This window comes from Centroberyx gerrardi, chromosome 18, assembly GCF_048128805.1.
Source record: "Centroberyx gerrardi isolate f3 chromosome 18, fCenGer3.hap1.cur.20231027, whole genome shotgun sequence".
Classification (NCBI taxonomy): Eukaryota; Metazoa; Chordata; class Actinopteri; order Beryciformes; family Berycidae; genus Centroberyx; species Centroberyx gerrardi.
The window spans coordinates 23,378,621-23,402,927 of NC_136014.1; the positions used below are offsets into that span (position 1 = coordinate 23,378,621).

At 40.4% G+C, this 24,307-nt stretch overlaps 3 protein-coding genes across 3 annotated transcripts; all 3 read right to left on the reverse strand.

The window, feature by feature from the left end:
- Positions 1-1,488: 1,488 nt before the first annotated feature.
- On the reverse strand, positions 1,489-6,597 carry LOC139933359 (xaa-Arg dipeptidase-like). Its single transcript, XM_071927425.2, has 7 exons — positions 6,068-6,597; positions 4,750-4,898; positions 3,710-3,852; positions 3,445-3,599; positions 3,146-3,281; positions 2,889-2,996; positions 1,489-1,899 (listed from the first exon to the last, which is right to left on the reverse strand). Exons 1-7 carry the CDS (start codon positions 6,470-6,472, stop codon positions 1,718-1,720), a joined length of 1,278 nt encoding a protein of 425 aa, XP_071783526.2. The 5' UTR covers positions 6,473-6,597; the 3' UTR covers positions 1,489-1,717.
- Positions 6,598-7,885: 1,288 nt separating this feature from the next.
- On the reverse strand, positions 7,886-12,982 carry LOC139933355 (xaa-Arg dipeptidase-like). Its single transcript, XM_071927418.2, has 7 exons — positions 12,578-12,982; positions 11,167-11,315; positions 10,324-10,466; positions 10,063-10,217; positions 9,570-9,705; positions 8,821-8,928; positions 7,886-8,121 (listed from the first exon to the last, which is right to left on the reverse strand). The coding sequence occupies exons 1-7, from the start codon at positions 12,980-12,982 to the stop codon at positions 7,886-7,888; spliced, it is 1,332 nt and encodes a 443-aa protein (XP_071783519.2).
- Positions 12,983-14,308: 1,326 nt separating this feature from the next.
- Positions 14,309-22,456, reverse strand: cfap206 (cilia and flagella associated protein 206). The gene is made up of 12 exons (XM_071927427.2): positions 22,349-22,456; positions 21,756-21,839; positions 21,217-21,307; positions 20,550-20,738; positions 20,268-20,426; positions 19,819-20,033; positions 19,402-19,521; positions 17,730-17,928; positions 16,981-17,121; positions 16,238-16,431; positions 15,353-15,496; positions 14,309-14,530 (listed from the first exon to the last, which is right to left on the reverse strand). Exons 1-12 carry the CDS (start codon positions 22,454-22,456, stop codon positions 14,309-14,311), a joined length of 1,866 nt encoding a protein of 621 aa, XP_071783528.2.
- Positions 22,457-24,307: the final 1,851 nt, after the last annotated feature.

The window sequence follows — 24,307 nt, forward strand, 5'->3', positions numbered from 1 at the left end:
GTGAAAAATCTGCCGCCTCGCTCATCAAAGCGGTGACGAGATGTACTGCAGTAGAGGGGAAACCGTGCACTGAACTCACAGATTCAGGGGTTTTCTGTCCTCAAATTGTATGTTAACAGATAGAAGTCATAAGTTGTAGTGATACTTCTGATCCTACTCGATGTATGAACGTACAACATTTTGAAACCATGCCGTTTCATAGGGCTATCTTTATGTTTAATGAGAAAAGGGCATTCAAAGTAGGTAATTATGTATGACTCTTGTCAGAAAATCCTATATTTTGACACAAGGTGTCTGATGGACATTGAGAGCATCTGGATTCTGTTTTTGTGAACTTGTGTAGGGGTGGATAAAGCTATACCAAATGTTTTATTTTTTTTTGGGGGGGGGGGGGTTGGTCATTGTGTTGGTTATTGTGTTAAACCATTTTTTTTAAACTGTAATTATTTATATACAATTTATGTACAATATCATTAGATTTAGAATTCAGTTAATGCAGTGACAAATACATAGATTGGACTTGATCATGTTCAGATTTTGTCCATGGGGAGTTTGCAGTTAAAGAGCAGCTAAGTGTGCAATGAACTGTATGTGTTGAGCCAAAACTTCAGGGCAACATTCATGGTTTCATGTCACCGTTTGATCATTTGACCGGTTTCTGGATATGCTTGAACTAGTACTTGTATGGAAATTGTCACAGACATTAGTGTACACCTCAAATGAAACAGGACCTTTTTTTACTTTCACCTTCTACATTTCTTTTAACTATCCTCATCTATCCACATAGTTGCATATTGACATTCTTTATTAACACTGTCTGTGGTCAGTCTTTGATGTACAGGTTTCTTGATTAAAATGTTTTTCTTCTAGAGATTGTTCTCAAACTCTTTTCTGCAAAAACATTTCTGAATTACTTTGGGAAATGTGCAACCTTGAAATATTGTCACTGGTGTACAGAACTTACATCAAAACACATCTGAAATGTCTGGGTAAAATGAAATCTGCTTGATCAACAGATAAAAGGAAGCGTCTCTCTCGAGATCAGCATCAATACATTTCAGGAGGTTTTACTCTGAGTGTAGCTTTGAAATTTGTCCTTCTGTTGCTTTTATTCTTATGCAATGTCGATGCAACATCTGTTGTGGATTACGCAAAATTTGTAAGTAGTAGTGGACAAAAACAGAGCTTTGCAAAATGTGATGAATTTTTCACTGTTGACAAACTAATTTTGACAAAAGACTGAGAATTACACATGAAAATGCTTCTAATAAAAAGAATGGATGAATGATGTGACCATAACATAAAAACTGTTCATGTATTTAAGATGCAGTCATGAAGGAAGAGGAAATATGACTTGGAAATACAACGGATATAGTGCACAAACAATTCAGCATGCAACAATTAATTCAAATTGTAAAGGAACTATTATGATTTTCTGAAAATTTAACATAATTGAGGCTTTTCTTTTTTTTTGAAAGGCGAGTGGGTGGTCCATTTAGATTTATTTTTTATTTATTCAGACAGAAAGTATAGAGGGAGAAAGAGTGAGGGAGGCAGTAGGGTTTCAGCAGCGGTGGACTTGAACCACTTCACTATCTCTGGGCACGCCAGAGATAGTGAAGTAGTGTTTTTTGGAGTAGCACCATTGTAAAATTCTAAGACTTTGTGAGTTTGTGTGAAGGGAGCTCAGTGGTGGGCAGCAGCTCCTCCACCTGCCTTAATTGTTTTTTGGAGTGTCGTCAGGCTGTCCGCCCTTCAGCATCCTGTCCTCCTTCAGTTTGGCCTCAGCGAACTCCTCCTTCACCCTCTGCAGCAGCTCCGGACACAGCAGCACATCCAGGGCCGTCATGGCCAGAGCCTTCGCTGCCCGCAGGGTGTAGAACTGGGCTTTCTCATCGCCTGCAGGGAGTCAGACACACACGCACAAATAAAAATATTGGTATCGGCCTTCAAAAACCTGCATCAGTTGAAGTAAAATACTGATATTTTTGAATTGAAACCACCAACATTTTTTTTGTGTTATAAATCTGCAATAAGTGATTTCAGACCCTATAACCAATCCTGAAACTAATGTGTGCTATGTGGAGATTTCATTGAGACATAACGATATAAACCAATATCCACACACGCAGACCAGCTGTGTTGCCGTTTTCACCTCTTTTCTAAAGTTTGTTGTCAAATTCCGCTCCTGAACTCCTCCCGGTCCATTCAGTAGCTTTTCATTCTTTTAACACTAGCTTGGCTCCTCCCTCGCTGTTTAAAAGCGTCCCTCACCCCCTCCCATTCCTGAAAAACATTATCGTAATGGCGGAATCGATGAAGTAAACTTGTTAAACTACTAAACTTGCTACCTACCTCTTCACTAGTCATTGTGGAACATGTAACCTTCAGCGGGAGAATGATCTGTCAAAGCGAGACTGGTAACCGGCGAGAGTTACCTTAGCTATTAGCCTTTAGGCCTCCGTAGTGCAGTGGCTTTGCTGGGTTTTATTTACAAATGTGTTGTGGTTTCTGTCACCCTCTAGTGGTCAGAAAATGTCACTTATTGCAGCTTTAAGGCAAGGTGACCCACCCTATTCAATGGCAGGGGACACTCTGGGATACGTACTGTCCTTAATGAAAAATAATTTACAAAGCACATGTTGAACAATTGAAAAAATGAATAAAACATGCAACGACAATTAGAGATTCTAGTCTAGATTTCACAGACTGATTTTATGTAGTTGTAGTCAGGGAGGAGCCTCAATGGCCGATATCGATATTTAATAAAAGGTTGATATATCGGCAAACTGATGTCAGTGTAACCCTATAGTGGTGGCTTCCCCCTATTTAATAATGAGATTTTAGCTTACACAAACAACAAGTAAGGGTTTGCTTGTTTGACTTACCGGAAGCGACGGTGTATTCTTCAGTGTGGTTAAGAGCCTTTGAGCCAATGTAGAAGTAAGGATGGATCCCAGGAACCACAAAAGACACATTACCGAAATCTGTGGAGCCTGTGGATATATAGAGAGGTCAGAGTGTAATTTTGGTTATTCTAAACAAACAGGGTGCCGTTTACCTATACTTTAATGCAAACTATTAACACACAGGAATATGTTGCAGATTTGTGTGTATAGAGGTGCCAAAGAGGGTGAACTCTCACCGGAAGCATTGGTAAGAACTTCTTCATCTGTCGTGAATTCAATCCCCAAAGCTTTGCCATTTTCCTCATACAGATCCTCAAGTGTCTTGTTTCGCAAGATGTTGTCAAAAGCATTTTTCGCAAACTCGACTTCAACCTGAGGGGGAAATTGTCTTGTTAAAATGTTAAAAAGTTAAAATGTTGACCTGCAAGACTTCTGGATAAAACCGACAACTCCACTGGTTAATTTAAACATCAAAAAACAGTCTCAACAAATGTCCCAATTTTCTTCTTAATTGTGCTTTTGTGACTTTTCTTACCTCACAGCCAGTTGCCATGGCGGCCGATCTAAAACACTTATCAGCTTTTGCCTTGATGATGGGGAGCTCGGAGCGTGTCGGGGTCCGCAGGTAGTACTCCAGCTCAGTGTAGGCAGGGATGATGTTTGGTTTCACTCCACCATGCTTTATGACACCTGCACAAGACCACAGGATGAAACACTGTGATGCATGGGCTTGCTCAGCTCCTCAGAATAACAGATCAGTGTTAGGTGTATCAGCTGTGATGTGAAGTGTTGTTCCTCACCATGGATCCTCCAGTCTGGCTTGATCTGCTGTCTGAGGACAGACAGGTTGTTGTAGCAAAGCACCGCTGCATCGAGCGCATTGACTCCCTCCCAGGGGTAAGCTGAGGCATGAGAGGCCTTGCCGTGGTACTTTATAGTAACACTGGAAATGATGAGAGAAACCACAGTCACATATTACTATTGCTCTGGAAATAGAGGAGCATCAAACTCATAAAGCCTTTAACTTAAATAGTCCTGCAGATAGGAGTTTTAGTTAAACATTTCTTAGCGGCAGAAACAATCTCATTTGTTGAGTTAAATCTTGATGGGTGGATCCAAAGAACCAGTTTAACTGGCTTAATAGCTTTAGATTGAAGCCCAAAGGCAAGGAGGGTAAGAAAGGAGCTCGCTAATATTGTGAGGCCTAGCACTAACTGAAAAAAATGCAATCTAGTCATATTAAGTTATCTAGGTAAAGTAGTAAGCTGCTGACCTTCCAAGATCATGAATATCATGATCATGAATGAATGAAAAAAGAAGTCACTATCACTTTTATTTATTTATTTATTTTACATACAGTATTTTGACCAGAGGTCTTTCTTTGCCATTTAGTTAGTTTTGGTTAACTTGTACTGAAAAAATGTTTTTTGACTCCGCCTTAACTCAACAAATGGGATTATTTCTGCCTCCAGATCAGCTCTGCCTCTGAAAAATATTTGTACAAATAAAAGTTCAATCTGCCATTCATTGGATTACTGCCACCTCGAGCTGGGACAGTCCATCACATTTAAACTAAGCCTTTGTCAGCTAAAATAAACCGTACTCATTATTCAGCCTGAGACAACCGCTGCAGACAAGGAGGCTGAGCTCTGTAGAGCACACCTGAAGTTGTACATATAGCCTAATGTGTTATTTACTGTTTTATTGCGTTTGTACATATAATTAATTACAGAACCAATCATCTCCGCCTCCTTGTGTGTGGTGGTTTCTCCTGCTGAATACCGGATATCTCCTGCTTTTGACAGCACTGAGGAAAGTACGCACTGGCCTTAAACCTTACTCATGTTCAGCCACATCTGGCAGATAGGGAGCGTCGTCCTGCATGGGGTGGGCCATGAACACCACATCCAGACCCTCGAACGCACGCTCCCTTATCATGTCTATTTTACCTCCACCATCCTCCTCAGCTGGAGTCCCCAGCACTGTCACCTGTGGAGACAATAATTAACTCATCAATGTAATGTAACCTTAGGATAGATGAATAGAAGGGGAGACCGGGGCTGGTTGTAACATGTGTTGGTTGTCACACTGCTTATATCTTGCTCTGTGCTGTCTAAAAAAATGAATGTCCAAATATTGTCATTTGGGGTCAGAGGCCATTCATCGTGTCTTTTCATGTATGTTCACTGCAGTTTTGCTAAGCAAAGATGTTTAAAGGCGTGTTTTAAAAGGTTTCATGTTAATTAATGTTTTCAAAGAGCTGTCCTAAGTTCACGGCCATTTTTAGATTTAGCCATTCTTGATTTTGAATATGACTAAATGATATGAGAGTAAATCTACTGTAAGAATCTGCAATGATTTCTGATTTTTTTTTAGGCTGATTGATTGAATGATGTTAGCTCCACCTAATGTTCAAATTAAACTTGAGGTACGCTGTTTTATTCTGTTTATTCATCATGCTAAAAGAGTTGGAAGCAACCAATCCTACACTGTGTGACAACCTACTTTGTCATGAGGTTGTTTGTCACAAATTCCCAACCTGTATTTGTAATAACCTTTTTTTTTCAATTTCAACCCAACATCTTAAGCTTTCTATACATATCAAAATTAAAGGAAACAGCATTTCAATGATTTCATTTTCTGGTTGAAATAGGACGTTGGAGGGGGACATAACACAGGGATCGAATGTTCAAAAGTGGGCATGTTGGACCATAACAAACAGGGAAAGTTATGCAGAAGAACTGGATGCTTGCAGTAGCTTATATTGTACTGGACAGCTCGGCTCCTCCCACACCTGATCTTGAGCTGTCAGAAATCTCTGATTCGCCAAAATGAAAAAAATCCAGCTAGCAGGTCGAAGCAGGGCTTTTTTTTTTCAGGGGTGAACACCCAAAAGAGCACCTATATGGATGTTGCCACTTGTGTCACCTTGAAAGCTGTTAAAGTTTGTATTTTGGGGGGCATTTCTATGTGGAGGCAATGATATTAAGAATTACCTAACAAGTGAAAAAGTCATTTTTCATTTCACTGTGACAATAACCTTGCTGTATAGTATGTTTAGAGGAATTTTGCTGAGAGTAAAAAGTGTGACAACCAGCCCCGGCCTCCCGTACTGCAGAGGCTGTGCAGTTTAAGCATTGACACTGGTGATTTTATACCTGCACCCGGACAGTGAAGTCGGCCGTGCTCTCCACCAAAGCTTTCAGCCCCAGAGCCGAAGCAGCTCCAACCTCAGCGATCAGGTTGTGTCCACATGCGTGTCCGATACCGGGCAAGGCGTCGTACTCGCACAGGAACCCGACGCTGACCACGGCGCCCTGCCCGCCGCCGGGTCCCCATGTGGCACGGAACGCGGTCTCAAGTTTGAAGTGACCGTCGACCTTCCAGCCTTCCTCCTGAGAGAAAAACGCTACCATCCGGTCATGAGCCTTCCTCTCCTCGTAAGCCAGCTCCGGACAGCTCCAGATGTCCTGACTGAGGCGGTGCAGCTTTTCTTTGGCTTCATCAATGCAGCGGCCAACTTTCTGCTTCAGCTCCACCAGCGAGTCTGTTCGCTGCGACATTGTTTACATGCAGTTATGTTGTTGTTCTGCAAAGTTTTCACTTCTGTTCAGCTTGATAGGACGTGAAGATATATGCTCCAGCTGTTTGCCTAGCGCAAAATCACGAGTTGACAAACTGTCATTTGTTGTTGCTCCTCCTGCTTTTCTTCTTCCTCTTCTGATGTCTTTTCCAATATTTGATATCCAATGATACTACATTACTGCCACCTAGTGGATGTTTTGTAAATTAACTTATTAAAATAAAGGGGGCAAAAACATACAAGAATTTAGATATCTGGGTCTAAAATGATTTGAACCCTTTCCTCAAAATGAAAATAACCCTAACAAAAAAAGCACTACAATATTCCTATAGAGGCTCGCTGTGAGTCTGTGGGACTAAATGATGAGTTAATAGTGACCTTATTATGCTTTATGGTATTTTTCTATCTCTTACGGCATCACTATATTAACAGTGTATAGGGATTCATAGTTTTGCTCCTATATTTGTTTAATAACTCTAAAATGTAGATTTTACCATAGTTCTTTTTCGTTTTGACCTGCTATATCCCCTTATCTATTCTCTGTTATGTTATGTTATGTTATGTTATGTTATGTTATGTTTCCATGACAGAATCGATTACCACCGTCATATGCAAGCAAGACGACTTGTTTTGCTCGGGTAAATATTTACATTAGCAACTGTTACTTTAATTTACTTTCTCATTTTTCATTCTGTTCATGTGACATGGCAATCTCCGAGCCTCACAAACACCTCCAGCTTCCCTGAATCAGCAGAATCCTCTTAGGCGCTGAAAGACAGGGAGAGAGCAGTCTGACTTGCAGGACTGTCCTGACAGATAAGATGTTTAAAAAAGTCATCTGATGTTTTTCATTCCTTCTCCCTGCCTATCTTCACACCTTTCACCTAACATACTGTATATTTGGTGGTTGCTTGTATCCAAAGTATCTTGCAGTACTTCAAAGTGCGTACATTTTTAGTATGGGTGGTTCAAATGGGAACTGAACCTTTGACCCTGACAGTGTTAGTGCCCATAAAAAGTCATGAGCATATCATTCAAACAACCTCATCATGGCTGATAAACAGGCAGACAACACACAGTTAAGCAATATTTCAATATGATATTCAATCCAGACAGGAAAGTCTTCATAAAATATTGCAGCATGGGAGTGTATTCTTTAACACGTTACACCTGTAAGTGAAAAATACATTTCAAACATGGCAACAAAATGAATACATTTTTTTGCAAGTGTAATATAATAAAGTCAAAAGCAGCTGTCTGCCATCACAACACATACAAATTATAAATGTATAGTGCATAGTGCCAAATGACATCATCCATGGATAAATCAACTTTGATAAACATTTCATTGCTCAAATACAGGAAAGTATTTCTCACCACTGGTTGCATTTGACTACACAGATTCAGTCTTTTGGAGGCTAGTATGCAGTTTGTGTGCAGCAGCTCTTCCACCTCTCTTTTTAAATGTTTTTGAAGTTCCTGTCTTCAGCATCCTGTCCTCCTTCAGTTTGGCCTCAGCGAACTCCTCCTTCACCCTCTGCAGCAGCTCCGGACACAGCAGCACATCCAGGGCCGTCATGGCCAGAGCCTTCGCTGCCCGCAGGGTGTAGAACTGGGCTTTCTCATCACCTGCAGGGAGTCAGACACACACACACACACACACACACACACACACACACACACACACACACACACATCAAAATACTGGTATCAGGCTTCAAAAACCCATATTGGTTTAAGGCCGATACGTATATTTTTGAACTGAAACCACCAACAGGTAATATTCTATGCTGATTTTCAATATCTTTAAATTTGACCATTTTCAAGCCAAAAAATTCAGTGTTTCCCCTAGATTTTTATTCTTGGCGGAGTGTAAAAGCCTCTGAAACAACATTTTTTAGACCATGGGACACTATAATTCTCCACTGAAACCCAGAATGATACTAATACTACTAATAATAATCCCAATAATGATAACCTATTCATGGATACTTGTGTGAAATGAAATCAATAATGTTGCATTAGAATCAATTCGAGTTAAGAGCTTCCCATAGACAAATAGTGTAGAATTGATAAATTATATAATATGTAATCAAACAAACTGCATCATATCCATCACATCAGAAGTGGATGACACTGACACTTAACATGATCTTTGTGGCATTTCTGCTTTATGAAACAGCAGCGGAGAAAAACAGAAATAACAGGTGACTGAATGTAACTGAAAGCAAATGAGAGCTGGATCCAAAGTCACAATGTCACAAATATGCAGTATGAGCAGTAGCATTTTTTATTTTTTGGGGAGTGAGGGGGTGTGGGGGGTCTTACCAGCAGCGACAGTGTATCCTTCAGTGTGGTTCAGAGCGTTAGAGCCAATGTAGAAGTAGGGATGGATCCCAGGAACTACAAAAGACACATTGCCAAAGTCTGTGGAGCCTGTGGATATAAGAGATAACACACTATCTTAATTTGATGACATATTACACAGCTGTAGAGTTGCTGGTTTGTAATCTGGTTAGATTAAACAAGCGTGGTGCTAGAGGCGAAGTGCTGCTTCCCTTTGCTTTTTTTCATTATTATTTCAAAGGAGAGTGGGTGGTAGTAGGACAGAGGGAGACAGAGGAGGCCAGCTGGGGACATGTGGTTGCAGAAGAGGGTGTCCCAACTTTGTTAGGTATGGGGATCCATACCTACACCAACCATAAAACCTGTGTAAATATAGCGCCAAAAAGAAAGTGGGATCTAAATATCTTTCTGACATCACTTCAAAACAGTTTCCAAAGCTGTTTTAATATGATTTTTTACTGTGTCATAACATCATATTGTGATAATTTTGAGCTTGTTAGGGCTGATGTTGAACTTGGCCTCCTCCTGCATGTCACCATCTGTCAAATGCTTGCTGGGCAGGGAGGGACTGTGTAAATTTGTTTATAACAAGCCCCAAACTCCCCAGCTTCCCTCCTCAATTTGTCCCAGTTAGATACCTCATGAGCAGAAATGAAAATCTCCTGCATCTGCTCTCTTACGTCCATAAGAAGGTTGCTGTTTTACAAACTACAGAGAGGGCGTTCTCTCACCGGATCCGTTAGTGAGAACTTCCTCATCTGTGGTGAACTCCATCCCCAGAGATTTGCCGTTTTTCTCGTACAGCTCCTCCAGTCTGGCGTTTCGCAAGATGTTGTCAAATGTATTTCTCGCAAACTCGACTTCAACCTGAGGGAGAGATTAAAGAGTTTTAGGTTGATGTCTTGACCTGCCTTTTGAATAAAATATAAACTAAACTGATCATTTAAAGGGGCAATAAGAAAGCCAAAATAGTAAATAACAAAGCAGTATTATTATTACATATTTTGCATGGTGATATAATACTTCTTCACTAGATATTTCTGTTGGATCTATGCTTTTATTAGCTAGCTTACTCCTTTCTATTGGGTTAGAGTCAATGTTGTTGCAATTCCTACTGGTCGCCAATAGAGGTCGACAAAGATCATAACTACTTATTGCCACTTTAAACATCACAAGCATGTCCCTATTTCCCTCCCTTCATTGTGCTTCTGTGACTCTTCTTACCTCACAGCCAGTTGCCATGGCGGCCGATCTAAAACACATCTCAGCTTTTGCCTTGATGATGGGGAGCTCGGAGCGTGTCGGGGTCCGCAGGTAGTACTCCAGCTCAGTGTAGGCAGGGATGATGTTTGGTTTCACTCCACCATGCTTTATGACACCTGCACAAGACCACAGGATGAAACACTGTGATGCATGGGCTTGCTCAGCTCCTCAGAATAACAGATCAGTGTTAGGTGTATCAGCTGTTCAAGTGTTGTTCCTCACCATGGATCCTCCAGTCTGGCTTGATCTGCTGTCTGAGGACAGACAGGTTGTTGTAGCAAAGCACCGCTGCATCGAGCGCATTGACTCCCTCCCAGGGGTAAGCTGAGGCATGAGAGGCCTTGCCGTGGTACTTTATAGTAACACTGGAAATGATGAGAGAAACCACAGTCACATATCACTCTGGTATGCTCTGGAAGTAAGTAAGAGGAGCATCAGACTCATAACTGTGCAATTAACAAAAATAAACAGAAGGAAGTGTTGCATTACTGCTGCCTTGAGCTGGAACAGACCAAAGCTTTTCCAAGCACACCATTTACTGCAAAAATGACACTTAAACTAAGCCTGTGTGAGCCAAAATAAACCGTACTCATTATTCACTGCAGACAAGGAGGCTGAGATTCCCTGTAGAGTGAACCTGAAGAAGCTGTATATGAAACACAGTGTTCATTGTTTATATAGTGACACTGGAAACTAAATCAAAAACCAGAGTCAAATATTATTTTGGTCTATTCTGACAATAGAGAGAAGCAAATCTGTTGAGGAGAAGGGGCATTTTTCCTGACCTATAGGTTGGGATTGTTTATAGCCCAATAAACCATGCTGTATTTTTGGAAATGAGTGTTGGCACTCAGAGCCTCTTCCATTTTATCTATTCTGGGACTGGGGCACCAAACTAATGACATATGCAGTAACTGAGCAGTTACCTTATATAGCTGGCACAATGTGCTGTATCACATTACCTGGCCTCCAGTAAAGGATCTTCTGCATTTCCAAGAACACAACAAGCACTGGAACTCAAACTTACTCATATATACAAGATGTGTGAGCTCAGATAAACCTTACTCATGTTCAGCCACACAGGGCAGGTAGGGGGCGTCCTCCTGAGAGGGGTGGGCCATGAACACCACATCCAGGCCCTCAAACGCACCCTCCCTCACCATGTCGATTTTACCTCCACCATCCTCCTCAGCTGGGGTCCCCAGCACCGTCACCTGTGGAGACAATTATTAACTCATTAATGTCATGTCACCTTAGGATAGAAGAGTAGAAGGGGAGAACGGGGCTGATTGTCACATGGGTTGTGTGTAACACCGCGTTATCAAAACAAGGTGGACAAATTAACAGTACACAACCTGTATTTGACAATTAATAACTTTTTTTTATCAGAATAAGCTAAATAAGTGAAAGTGGTGTCAATTTCAACCCAATATATCATGCTTTCTATACATATAAAAAAAAAACTATTGCTCAGGGTTGTTGACAGTAACGGTGTGATCACACCTACAGGTCATTTTCTTTGGTATAAACCATAGTGGAAAAGTTTGTTGAATTTTTGTGTTTGTTCGTTGCGGCTCACACTATCCGATTACAAGCCAGGGCTTGTAAACAAAAGTCACATGGACTCACAAGAAGCTAATTTACTGAACAGAGTTTTATTAACCTGTCATCCTGCAAGGTTGATTTTGGCAGTGGGGCGGGGGTTAAACTAAATACAGTTCCAGTTCCTGCATCTTTAGCTAAGCAAGGTGGACTTCTCTGCACTTTTTGCTGAAATGTACCTTCTTTGATGTTCATATCAGTTAAGAACACATGAAGAAATAGCTGAATATGAGCATTGATCAGTCAAGACTGCGTTTTGCCCTCAGTTCATTTTGTTATGCTAGACTTTCCAAGCATGTAACTGCTGGCTATCAGATATCTGTCTCTTTTTACCAATAACATGTTTTGGGGTCATTTCCTGTAGTTGGTTAGCCTGGTAAGACCATCCTGATCACGTGGTACAATCACTTCTCAATCTTAAACTGGACTGCAGTTTGGTAGGTTCAGAAATACTCCTGAAGATGAAAGAATGTCTACTTTGTGATTTGGGAGAAACTGAGAATGAGATGAACCCAAGAAGAAATTTGTTGTATAACAAAATTACTTCTGTCTTTATACATTTCTTTTGATGATGATTATGAAAAACCTTAAGTTTTGGGAAGGGTAGCTATATTGCTGGCTTCATTTGTAAAGCATGGGGAAAAAGGCAGGATGATAGTGTAATATCTGAGAATCTTTTTCTTTTTTATGATGTGATTGGTTATTGGTGCAACTTGCGTTTAAATAGCATCATTCTCACCTGCCCAAACGAACCAAATTACACCCCAGAGTTTGAATAAACCACTCCAAACATGACGCCCGTAAAAGGTGTGACAACCAGCCCCGGTCTTATACGACAGAGCCTGTACTGATGTCTTATAAGATCCTGTCCTACCTGCACCCGGACTGGGAAGTCGGCCGTGCTCTCCACCAAAGCTTTCAGCCCCAGAGCCGAAGCAGCTCCAACCTCAGCGATCAGGTTGTGCCCACATGCGTGTCCGATACCGGGCAAGGCGTCGTACTCGCACAGGAACCCGACGCTGACCACGGCGCCCTGCCCGCCGCCGGGTCCCCATGTGGCACGGAACGCAGTCTCAAGTTTGAAGTGACCGTCGACCTTCCAGCCTTCCTCCTGAGAGAAAAACGCTACCATCCGGTCATGAGCCTTCCTCTCCTCGTAAGCCAGCTCCGGACAGCTCCAGATGTCCTGACTGAGGCGGTGCAGCTTTTCTTTGGCTTCATCAATGCAGCGGCCAACTTTCTGCTTCAGCTCCACCAGCGAGTCTGTTCGCTGCGACATTGTTTACATCATAGACTGTAAAAAAAAAGTTTACATGCAGTTATGTTGTTGTTCTGCAGCAATAGCGCCTCCAGCGACAGTTAAGGTAAAAAAAAAATATAGGGGAAAATGTTATTATATATAGACTAAATACTGGCTATTATGTACTGTTGCATAGTACATGTTTTCAAACCAGTCAATTAATCTTGTTTGAATGTAAACTGTTTATGTTCACATTTTCCATTCTGCTTTGGTAATGTTTCTGATAAACAGTTATGCCAATGAAGTAAAGACAGAGATAAATAACCTAATCGGCTGAAATCCGGTGGACTCGGATTATTTTTTATTTATGTTTCCATACAAGCACAGAAAGTCAGTCCTACCTCTGATCAACATAGCAGTAATGGAAAACACTAGAACCATAATAATCCTATAATAAATCTTAGAAGGATACTATACAACAGCGAACCTATCAGTCCATATAGGTATATTATAGGTTTACTATAGTGACACCATGTTATAAGCTGCAGTATTGAGTACCACAGACACACAACAAGCCCCTATAAGAATATTATAGGAATATTATAGTAATTTTTCATTAAACTCCAGTCTTGCTCCCAAAGCAGCAATTTTGCCCCTTAAGCCCATCCATACATTTTACTACCAAAATCATTCATTAAAAATAATAATTTGTAGGCTTGTTTCATGTTGATCGCCTGTCCTAGAAAATACTTTGTCAGGGCAAATGTCTGTTGATGGACACATTGATGGTTGTGGGGATTTAACCTCTGACCTTTCAGGGATGAGACAAGCTATCCAACCACTTACCCACCCTGCCATTTGGAGCCACTTGGAAATGACGATTGTAAATTTAGTCTCCATCTGGAGCTTTTAACGCTCACAGCTGATGAAATGAGTCCTGTGTATCTCAAGGCCAGCACTGTCAGTACTGCCAGGAAGAGGATCTTGAATATTACATTCAGCGTTTCTGGAAGGCCAACAGCAACGATGTGATTTACTTATTTTCCAGCCAGAATAACTTTCTAAGCTGTTAATGGGAATGTATACTTCCAATAGCAAAACTGAGAAAGATCTGAAGGAAAAACAGACTGTAAACTGTACATATTTATTCAATTAAAGAAATGTCGTTGAAAACATATATTTGTGTGAAACTATCCTTTAAATCAATGCATTTATCCAGCCCTGCTCTTACATTCATCTTTGTTTCATGGTCTTTCATCTAAATTTGTGTGCAGTTTTCTAATACTTGAACAAGTAACTCAAAGGCAAAATAGTTTGATTCAACTTTAATTTTGAGGCAAACTTCTCATCAACAGTAACACTTAATTATTCATCAATAGACCTGGTCAGGTTTGTTTTGATCACATGTCCAGTTTTGTCTCCTCGCAGACCGGCCAGGTAGACCCCAGGCCGCGGCACGTTTGTCTCGCCGTCCCTCTTGCTTTGACAAGCGGCGTCCTTGGGGAGGAAGGTCTGAGTGGCGTTGTCCCGTCTCATATGACTCAGATTAGTCTGCATCGAGTGCGTCACTTTGGTCCGAAGATTAGCCTGGAATTATGAAACATAAAAAAAAAAGTCTATATTTGGCATTACAATAACAAGTTTCTCTGTGTCAGTCCCTGTACAAGCAGTTTTTGAATAGATCAATTCCAAAACACTACATAGTCATTTTGTAAAACAAACCTACTGTTCTTTAAAGAGTACTATCATACTGTAAGATGCATGTCTTATTTTATTAATTTGTAAATCGTTCTTTGTGCTTATGCTAATCTGCATGGAGTGATAAATGGGCAAGGTTTTCTGCATCAGGGGAATTCTGGTAGTGTCAGATAAGTTAAATAAATCTAAGAAAAGTATACTAACTTGTATACTTTTAGTATACAAGTTAGTATACTCAATACTGCTGACACGTTTCGGCCTATATGCTCTGATGAAAGCCTTATAGGCCGAAACGCATCAGCAGTATTGTGTATGTGCCAATAAATTCAAGTTAAAAGTGAGTACTCTGCCATACTACGTTTATTTTTTGGATGTCCTACTTTTTTTCTCTATAATTTAAGAAGGGAATTTTGAAAGTCTGAAATGTCAGAGATGTTTATGATGTAGCTTTTGCACTGAATAAAGTTTCAAAATAATGTGTAATGTAAAATGTAATCCCTGGAACACTGTTTGATACTAGACAAGTTGTTTTGCTGTGGTGCTCTCATCCTCCGACCACTTTACAATACAAAGAAGCATATTCTTGACTTACATTTGGTTCAGTTTGTCTCAAAATGTTTTTGGATAAACTGATGAGATTTGAAATCAGTTCTTTTCTTCCTAAAACTACATAGTGATTCTGGTTTAACCAACAAAAATCATCTCGCTGACCAGTTTCATTGCTTTCCGTCTGAGCTCCCACTCGTTCCACTCGTACGACTTGACGATGTTTGTCTCCAGCGGGTGGGTCTCAGTCTGGGTGCAGCTGTCACACTTGGTGATGGGCTTCACCAGGAAACTCTCTCCCGACTGCATCTGCAAAGTCAGAACGCAAGAACTGAGTTTGGAAGAAACTCCCTTTGAGCTTTGACTGTCATGAAAAAAGAGTTCCAGCACCAAGAAAAAACAGACAGAAACAGATGATGAGGCTATAAATTTTGGTGCTAAGCCAAAAGGGAAAAATCAGCTGTAGAAGTGTTGGGCACACACACACACACACACTATAACACACACACACACACACACACACACACACACACACACACACACACACACAGATGCACACATATGCGCTCACACACTTCACTATCTTAGGCCTACCCGATCCATACATTTCTATTGTCACAGACATCAACACACCTCTGATACACCCTGTTCTCTGTTTGTGTGTGTATAGAGAGAGGGAGAGAGAGAGAGAGAGAGAGAGAGAGAGAGAGAGAGAGAGAGAGAGAGAGAGAGAGAGAGAGAAATCGATGAATTGAGTCTTTGCAGCCAAAAAAACATTATTATTTCTCCGGTGCTAAAATCCCAAAACTGAGCGACTGATATGTGTAGATGAGGGAAAGCAAGCTTCAATTTTTGATTATATTTTTGAGCGTGTACTTTCCCATATTTACACATATGGAGAGAGATAAACAATATCTATTCAAGCAGTATGAATCCCAAAAGTCAGTTCTGGTATGATAAAGCTATATGGCTATATCTGGCTATATCAGTAAAGTATGTGCTTTGAGAATAATCAACATGGACTAATGTCAACCAGAAGAAGCTACTGACCTCAGAGTACGGAGTGACGCAGGCAAACTGCTGGTGGAGTTCGAGGAGTTGAATCAGCTCAGGGGAACGCTTGGTTTTCTCTGCCACTTGCGCAATGAACCCGTCTGCAGCGGAGGCAAATTTCAAGGCGGCTTCTTTGGAGCTAAAAATGTAGAACCTCTCCCTGTGCTTCAAGACGCCGATGCTCGGATTACCTGTCGCAAGAAATGTAAAAATATTCCCAAAATTTGAAATGGACAAATGCAGGTCAGTCAGGACTTGAGGCACCAATAGTCCTCAGTTCGTAGAAATCATCGCAAATACAATCTTTGTGATGATCATATCTTCCTAAACAGAATGTACTGATTGAAAAATATTGACATTCGTTTGGAGGAATGCAACATTAAACTATTTCCGCTTTTAATATCTGGAGGCTATGATTTGTTAGACTTCATGAAAAAAAAACCAAAACTGAAATAGATTGAAGTGGCGGGTTTCAATACATTTTTATTTTGCCACTCTATCTATAACATGCAGACACATTCAGACCAGTGGAAATTGATAAATATTTGTGGTAGAATGAATTTAACACTCTGACATATATGGCACATATTTGCACATTTTTACATACCGTAGTATATATTCCCATACTTGACATAAAAGGAACATCTAGCTTATATACTTCCATGTATCACATTTCAATATAGGTCTGAAGACAAGCATGAGAACAGTGTGCTCCTGTCACATCAGATCTCATACAGTACCTGGCAGTAACAGCCCGTCCTTATTCACAAGCGTAAAGCCACAGACTCCGTTATACTGCAGCGGCAGCTTGTCAAAGTTGGCTGTTGTTTCCGGCAGGAGCCACTCCTGAGTCTTAATCTCAAACGGATCGATGCGGTCATCTGAAAGGCACGATAAAGCACAATGACCGCGTTTAAACTGCAACACTCATTTATTTCTAAAACTCAGTTCAAGAAAACCAGACAACTCAGCTCATCCAACGTGGTTTCTTTCATATCGAGATGCGTGACTGGAAAGTAACCTCATCTGGCATGTAATATAGTGGCCGAAACATCAAGCTGTGGCATCGGTTCCTCACTTTGACATGGTGAAATAAATTAAACCCGAATGAATGGAATGATCCTGAGTGTGGTTCAGTTTGTTGGAGTCCAGAAAACCCAGCTCTGTCGGCGTTAATGCCATCCTCTATTAGGGATGGGACGATATATCGAAATTCAATATATCGCAATACAAAAATGTGACAATACGTATCGTGGGGCAGAAAAATGAATTGTGTTATTAGCTACATTTTATTCTGCTGTAGTAATCACAAATGAGACGGCTTGCACATTACAATTTCACAAGCTCTCTATCAAAACTATTATTTACACTTTGTAATGACATTTTTATATTGTTGCTTAAATTCTAGCGAGCCAATGCCATCGCTAGAAAGATTTGTGGCTCAGAAATAAACATAATCCTGCACAGTCAGACTTTGTTGTCACTGCACCTGCGGACTCGGTCATTCTCTGTTCGTCCGTCTTCACCTCCGCCCCCTCCAGCCGCTCGTCCAGCCGGGCCTCCGTGAAGATCTCCGACTGAGCGGCGAGGAAGGGCTGCAGGTTCACCGCCATGCTGCCAAGGATGTTCAGCAGCCCCATCTCATCCTGGAGTCCAGACCACAGCTCCGCTAGAGCCGTGAAGTGTGGCTGAGAGAAAATATGTGTGGAATGAGAGATGAGTCAGGCCGTACAAATCGGCAGAAAAAGCACTGAAAGTGTTGAGTATTGCGATATTGACTTATACAATTTCCAATTTGCAAGAAACTGCATTTTCTTTAGGGGAAGAGTGCTTCAGATAACCTGCTAAACAAGGTATCCTGGTCTTAACCGTGAGGCAGAGATCCTACCATGGCCCTCATGTAAAATTCCATGACTTTACCATGACTTTTCATAACTAAGTCGGAGCACTTCCATGACCTAAAAATTGTATTCCTTCCTAGTTTATTAAATTTGGTTTTCAACTCAGAAAAGCTCTAACTATATGGATGCCCTTCATTAATTATGTTAAGGACTTAGATTTAACAGATGATCAAGTGAATGACTAATTTTTGTGGACAATGCAGTTTCTGAGCTTGTAGAATTTTTTTTTTTTCATTATTTTTCTTCTAAATACTTGTTATATTTTGTATCTATCGCAATTAATATACTCCATTTTGTTTAGATTACCATTTGTTAAAACAGGAGGAGCATTCTTGTTGTATTTTTGTTTTGTGTTAATGCAGCAATTTTATGTTGTATTCTATATTATATGAATGTAAAAGGCTGTATTTCATGGTGTTGAAAATGTAAATAAAAATATTGTGAGAAAAAAAAAAGAAAAAAGAAAAGCTCTAACAGGGTGAACAGTCTGGATTCCACTACAGTTAAGTTTGCTGTGGAGAAAAACAGCTGGCACCACCATCTAATGCAATCAAGTTGTAAAACCTCTATTTATATAGAATGTATTTCCTTTAAAGTGAATACACCTGTTACAGATATATTCCTGCAAAGTGATCCATTTATGAAATTCCCTGATATTCCCTGACTTCCCTTTTTATGTAGGGCAGCGTGTGGAAAAGGGAGAAACAAGGACACAACAGAAGAACTTCATAATGAAAGTTTTATAAAGCTACAGTATACTATTCTTAGACTGAGAAAGAGTCGTGCCTCATCTCTCATGTTCATTCCCTGACTTTCCCACAGAATTCATCAAATTCCCTGACTTTCCCTGTCTGGAAAACACCTCTCAAAATCCCATGATATTCCAGAAATTCCATGTCCAGTGGGAAAACCCTGATAAACATAAATTAACACTTTTTAACACTGTAAAATAAATATTGGTGAAAAGGCTGTGTCTGTACACATCACAAATCAATTCCATTTCTCATTATTATCATATAAAACAACTTAATCCTCCTCCTTATGCCTCCATAGACTCACTCAACATTTCTTTCTTTTTTCTCTGTCTTTTCCTCTCCTCTTCTTTGCTGCGTTTTTGTGTCATATGCCTGTCCATAACTTGTGGGATTTTCTATCGACGTGTACCTTACACTTTTGAGTATAATATGCTACATGTGTAATGTGCGTTTAAGGAATACAAAAAGACATATATACTGTAGAAGCAGCAACCAAGACACGTACAAAAACCTGTGCAGTGGGTACAGCTGTCTTTGAATGCACCGTTTCTTTCAGCAGCTTCATCTGCAACACCAGCTGAGTCTGCAGCAGTTCAACTTGCTTGGCACATAAACATACATCAGCCTGGCAACAAATGGGAGACACATTGTTATTTTTTCCAAACATTTCATTCAGGGACATAACGGAGGGCATTTTGTTTTTAAGCTGATCCAAATCTTTGCATGTATGTGTGCATAATGGTCATAAAAGTATGGTCATTTCAAGGGAAAGCTAAATAAAAATTTATTTGGACAACACTATATCTTTTTTGCTACACTGCTAGCTCAAGCCGTATCGCTGCCTTCTAATTTACCATTTCATCAGTCACTGTACTGAGGGGCAGAACCACAAACGATCACTATTTTTTTGCTCTTAACTCACCAATATGACTTTCAGGAAAACTTCATGCTGTCTGACATTGTAGAGAGCCTGTCTCAGCAGGTCGAGGGACACGTCTCGTTCCCCGGTCTGTCTGTCAGAGTCCGTCAGCTTCTCCAGTAGAGCCGTGTATTTCCACGCCAAACTCTGCGATAGACTCAGTTCATTTTCTATGCCTTTACTGGTGGCTGGAAGAACTTCATTAAGAATCGCAGGTACTGTACAAGGGAGAATGGAAAAAGAAGTGTCATTGTTGATATCCATCATTTGTGAAGGAGTGAAACCTACTCTGACAAAGCAATTGATAACACAAAATAAAAACCTGAAGCCTGTGGTTAGAAAAAAGATACCACCTCTATGGACTGGATCCTTATATTTTGAGATATTGAATGATGAAGACCAGGTGCTGTGAATGTCAGTCGGCTGCTATATGTGGTGCGTGGAGAACTCACGGTCATCAATGCCCTCTCCTCCCTTCTTGGTGAATTTGTTGAAGAGTCGGATCCCTGCGACGACCATGGTCAGCTCACTGAGCTGCTGCTCCTTCTCCTTCTTCACGAGCGACATGAAGGCTCCCAGTTCAGGCTGAGGGAAGACGCTCTGTAAGGCAGCTGGGAGAGGCGAGGAGGAGGAGAAGCAGGTCACAACTCACTCATAACCCCCGGAGTGCTGGTAGCTTAGAGACCGCTGAGCTGAACGACTGAAAACGGTGAAAGAATCAGTTTACGTCAAACCTGTAGCCTCTCGCTGTGTGCTGACATCAGTGGGCGAGCCCATGCCGGAGCGCAGCAGGACATAATCGATGATCTTGCGGTAAACGGCCTCCACCTCGTCCCGTGTCTTCACCCTGCTGTCGGTGATCTCTCTGCTCACTGGGCTCAGCCTGGACTGAAGCACCCGGCGGTGCTCCTCGATGAACTCGCCTGCGTCGAAGAACAAAGTGGCACAAGCCCTTTTCAACTGGAACACAGATTGGGACGATAGCAGCAGCAACCAGATGAATGTTGGCTGATTTTGACTGTGGCTGCTACAATAAGTTTGCCAACTCTTTGGGTTTTTTAGACGTCCTATTCTGTTCTAAAAATGGAGTTGGCTGGTGAAATAGGTAAAGTGGCTGGTGAATTAAAAGGTCGTTTTCTACCCTGATGAATGCAGTTTAATTGAAAGTTGACACAAGACAGGCACTCAGAGGGGCAAACCAGTATACCATAAACTATGCATTTAGTAATTCATAGAGCAGAAATCCTAAAAACCATTACATTACTATAACTTTTGAGGACCCAAAAAGAAGTGCCAGCATGGTTTAATGATGTAGTAAATTTGCTATTTGGGTCCCAGGCTGACATAAAGTCTACTATAAACAGAAGAAATTAGTATGTCATTTCGTACAGATTCACTTACGTCGAGAGGTGTAATTCATATCAAAATAGACTTGCATTTTGATAGTGTCAAGGGTCGGGCTACACTTTTCCATAAGTTTATCCACACACAGCTGTAAAGAAAAGGAAATATTGGAGAGAGACATAAACATAAACATGAATAATTTGAAGTTTTCGAGGACAATGTTCACACTGTGTTGGTTTGAAGAGACAAATAAAATCAGTGAGTGGTAAATAAAAATGTGGGAAACATTCAACTGTAACTCCAGTCGGTGATAACGATGAGACTGAACAATCTCCAAACTAAATGAATAATAACTGAATACAAAATGATGATAACTGTATTGGATAACTCAAATAACAAAATATCATCAGTATAGTATTAACTTGTTTTAAAGATCATATTTTCAATATCTTACCTCAGTATATGAACGCATATCATAAAGATTTATATCAGCTTGAAAGGATGGGTAAATTTCCAAAAGTAAAATGGTGGGTATACTGAGTTGAGGGGGGTTAGTGGGGTTTATCCCAGTTTAAAAATCCAACAGACTAACTCACCTCCTCAAGTTTCTGGACATCTTGCTTGGTCAGTGTGCGATCAACATTGAACTCATTTGTTGGGTCCAGCACAACAGCTTTCACCTGAGAGCAAAACAGAAACCTAGAGCAGTGGTTCCCAAAGCGGGGTCTGGGGACCTCTGGGGTCCTTGAGGGGGTTCCAGGAAGATCCCCCAGCAAAATGAGGAATAGTAGCCTATAATTTCACTGTGATTACAGTCACTAGAAGTTAGCACAATGACAGAAGGCTGGCTGTTTTGGTCATTGGTTTCACTATCCCAGTTACCTCCCTGTTTTAGTATACCAAGTCATATCTAACATATGAATATATAAACTAACAACAAATCTCCTCTCAGATGTTGTTCCTCAGGATTTTGTCTAATGGGATTTTATCCAAATTTAATCAAATGCGTGTACTTGGTCTGAGGCATGTATTTGGGGTTATTAGACATGAACAAGTTGGGGAATCACTGATCTAAACCATGCAAGCACTAGACTATTAAAACATGACTCATCAACTTAAACAGCTAGCTTAACTAACCTAGCTAACTATCTTAGCAAGCAACACATTAGCGTTAGTTACGTTAACTTACCATAAACGCCACCAATGTCTCCGACACAGCATGTCCCTTCACTGCACATTCTTGGACTATCTCACGGATAATGTTTTTAATCACACCTTCTGCTTGAGCCCGGGACATTTCTAACGATAGCTAGTATGCTAATTTAGCCACAGTTAGTTAACCTACTTAGTTAACGTTAGGACAGAGCTCCATTCACCACGGCACCCCGTCACCTTGTTGATAACTGGTTGCCATAGTAACACTTCACACTCTGTCCGCGAGAGTGTGCTGTAACTCTTTGGATACAACCTAAAGGCGTTTTTACAACAATAACAAACATTAAAACATTGAGTTTTAGTCACAATTGGTCAGAAACAAATGTATAATTCATGTCATGACCATGGAGATAATTCTCCCTGCGTTTTTGAACCTTTTCCTTGAAAAGTAAGTTGCTTAGTCTTAAATATACAGTAAGCTCAATAGCCATACATTTTGGGGGTTCAAAAAATACCTGCTATTACCCTGCAATGTACCTCAACTTTTTGAGTCACCAGAATCTACAGATAAAGCATAGGCCTATGTACAGGATGGTTATGAGTTTATGTCTCATCCTTAAGTCAAAGATAGGTAAACACTTTTTGTCTTGACAAAATTTACAGGTAAGTTAGGCTAAATTTAGGTTTTCCATTTTAACTTCACCACTCTATTCTTACTTGAGGACATCTTGAGTGCATGTATAGGCTACAACCAGTAGTAACTAAGTACTTTTATTTTACTCAAGCACTAGTACTTAAGAACAGTTTTTCATGTGACCGGGACCTCTGACAATTTTGGCTTAATCCATATACAGCAGCTTAAATGCATTGAAGGTGGAGAGCAGAATAAGTCTTGAACACTGCAATGAATGTGCAGTTTTGCATTTTAAACTTTGAGTTTGATAGCAGATGCATATCAAGTACTTTGATATTGTTACTCACATAGAAATTGGCCAGTGGACTGAAGACATTTTGTCCCAACTGTTGCATTTCTTCTTTACTTCCTGCTTAAGTAAAGAATTTACTTGTCTGCCACTGGAGTTGGGAATACTTAACCCCCTTACATCCAAAAATATGTGACTTTTGAACTAAGGGAACAACAACAAAATGTAGATTAAAATATTTATTATAAAAACAGACATGACATAAATAGCATGGTTTAGGTGAAACATTGCAAGACTCAGTCCAGACTGGTACAGTACATTTAGAGGAGGAGGAGGACAAGGCAGGGAGCCTTTTCACTTCAAATTACCAGTTAACAGGCGACTTTTACTGAGCGGTTTCTTATTTCGGCCCTTACATAAGGCTCACAGTTCCTCATATTCATATTGCATGGCGATTTCCACTTAAGACCTGAGGTTTGGATCGCATGACAATCCCATGCCTTTAGAGTGTCAGTTTACAAAAAAAAAGACAAAAACCCCATACACACACACACACACACACACACAAATGAAAACATGCAAAAAGGTGCAACAAAATAAACTTCATACAAAGGAAATGTGACTCCAAAAATTTAGGCCAAGAGTAAATGCATGGGGTTGACAAAGGGTTTTTCAAAATTCTCTCATTTCAAGGTAACAAGGCAAATGCAGCGGTTTTGGCACCATTGAACACCTTTCACAATGCTGAGCAACAAACACTACTGTACAGGTATTTAAAAAAAAAAATACACACACACACACACTACTCTGAGATTCAGCTGTGTAAGGAAAAAAAAAAGACAGAAATTAGTCTGAAAGAAACTGCACTCAAAGTGATAGCAAATATTAACAAAACAAAAAGACAAAACTCAGAATTCAGTGGACAGATATTGTACCTGTAGCAGTTGCAGTTGGCATCGTCTGTTTACATACCAGACTGAGTCAAAGTGACAGGCATTACCAGGCCAATACTACACTTTTATTTTTTACAGACTATACACAAACCTTTACAAAAACTAGATCGGTTCAAG

Bases quoted from the DNA above. Each gene is read 5' to 3' on its own strand.
- LOC139933359 (XM_071927425.2), bottom strand. From the start codon at position 6,472: ATGTCGCAGCGAACAGACTCGCTGGTGGAGCTGAAGCAGAAAGTTGGC. The intron at 3,282-3,444 runs GTAAGAAAAGTC...TTTCCCCCTCAG, and splicing joins CCATGGCAACTGGCTGTGAG to GTTGAAGTCGAGTTTGCGAA. The intron at 2,997-3,145 runs GTGAGAGTTCAC...ATATATCCACAG, and splicing joins AGTTCTTACCAATGCTTCCG to GCTCCACAGATTTCGGTAAT.
- LOC139933355 (XM_071927418.2), bottom strand. From the start codon at position 12,982: ATGTCGCAGCGAACAGACTCGCTGGTGGAGCTGAAGCAGAAAGTTGGC. The intron at 10,218-10,323 runs GTGAGGAACAAC...GGTCTTGTGCAG, and splicing joins GCCAGACTGGAGGATCCATG to GTGTCATAAAGCATGGTGGA. The intron at 8,122-8,820 runs GTAAGACCCCCC...GACTCCCTGCAG, and splicing joins AGGATACACTGTCGCTGCTG to GTGATGAGAAAGCCCAGTTC.
- cfap206 (XM_071927427.2), bottom strand. From the start codon at position 22,456: ATGTCCCGGGCTCAAGCAGAAGGTGTGATTAAAAACATTATCCGTGAG. The intron at 21,308-21,755 runs GTGAGTTAGTCT...TTTTCTTTACAG, and splicing joins ATGTCCAGAAACTTGAGGAG to CTGTGTGTGGATAAACTTAT. The intron at 16,432-16,980 runs GTACTGTATGAG...TTCTTGCGACAG, and splicing joins GGACGGGCTGTTACTGCCAG to GTAATCCGAGCATCGGCGTC.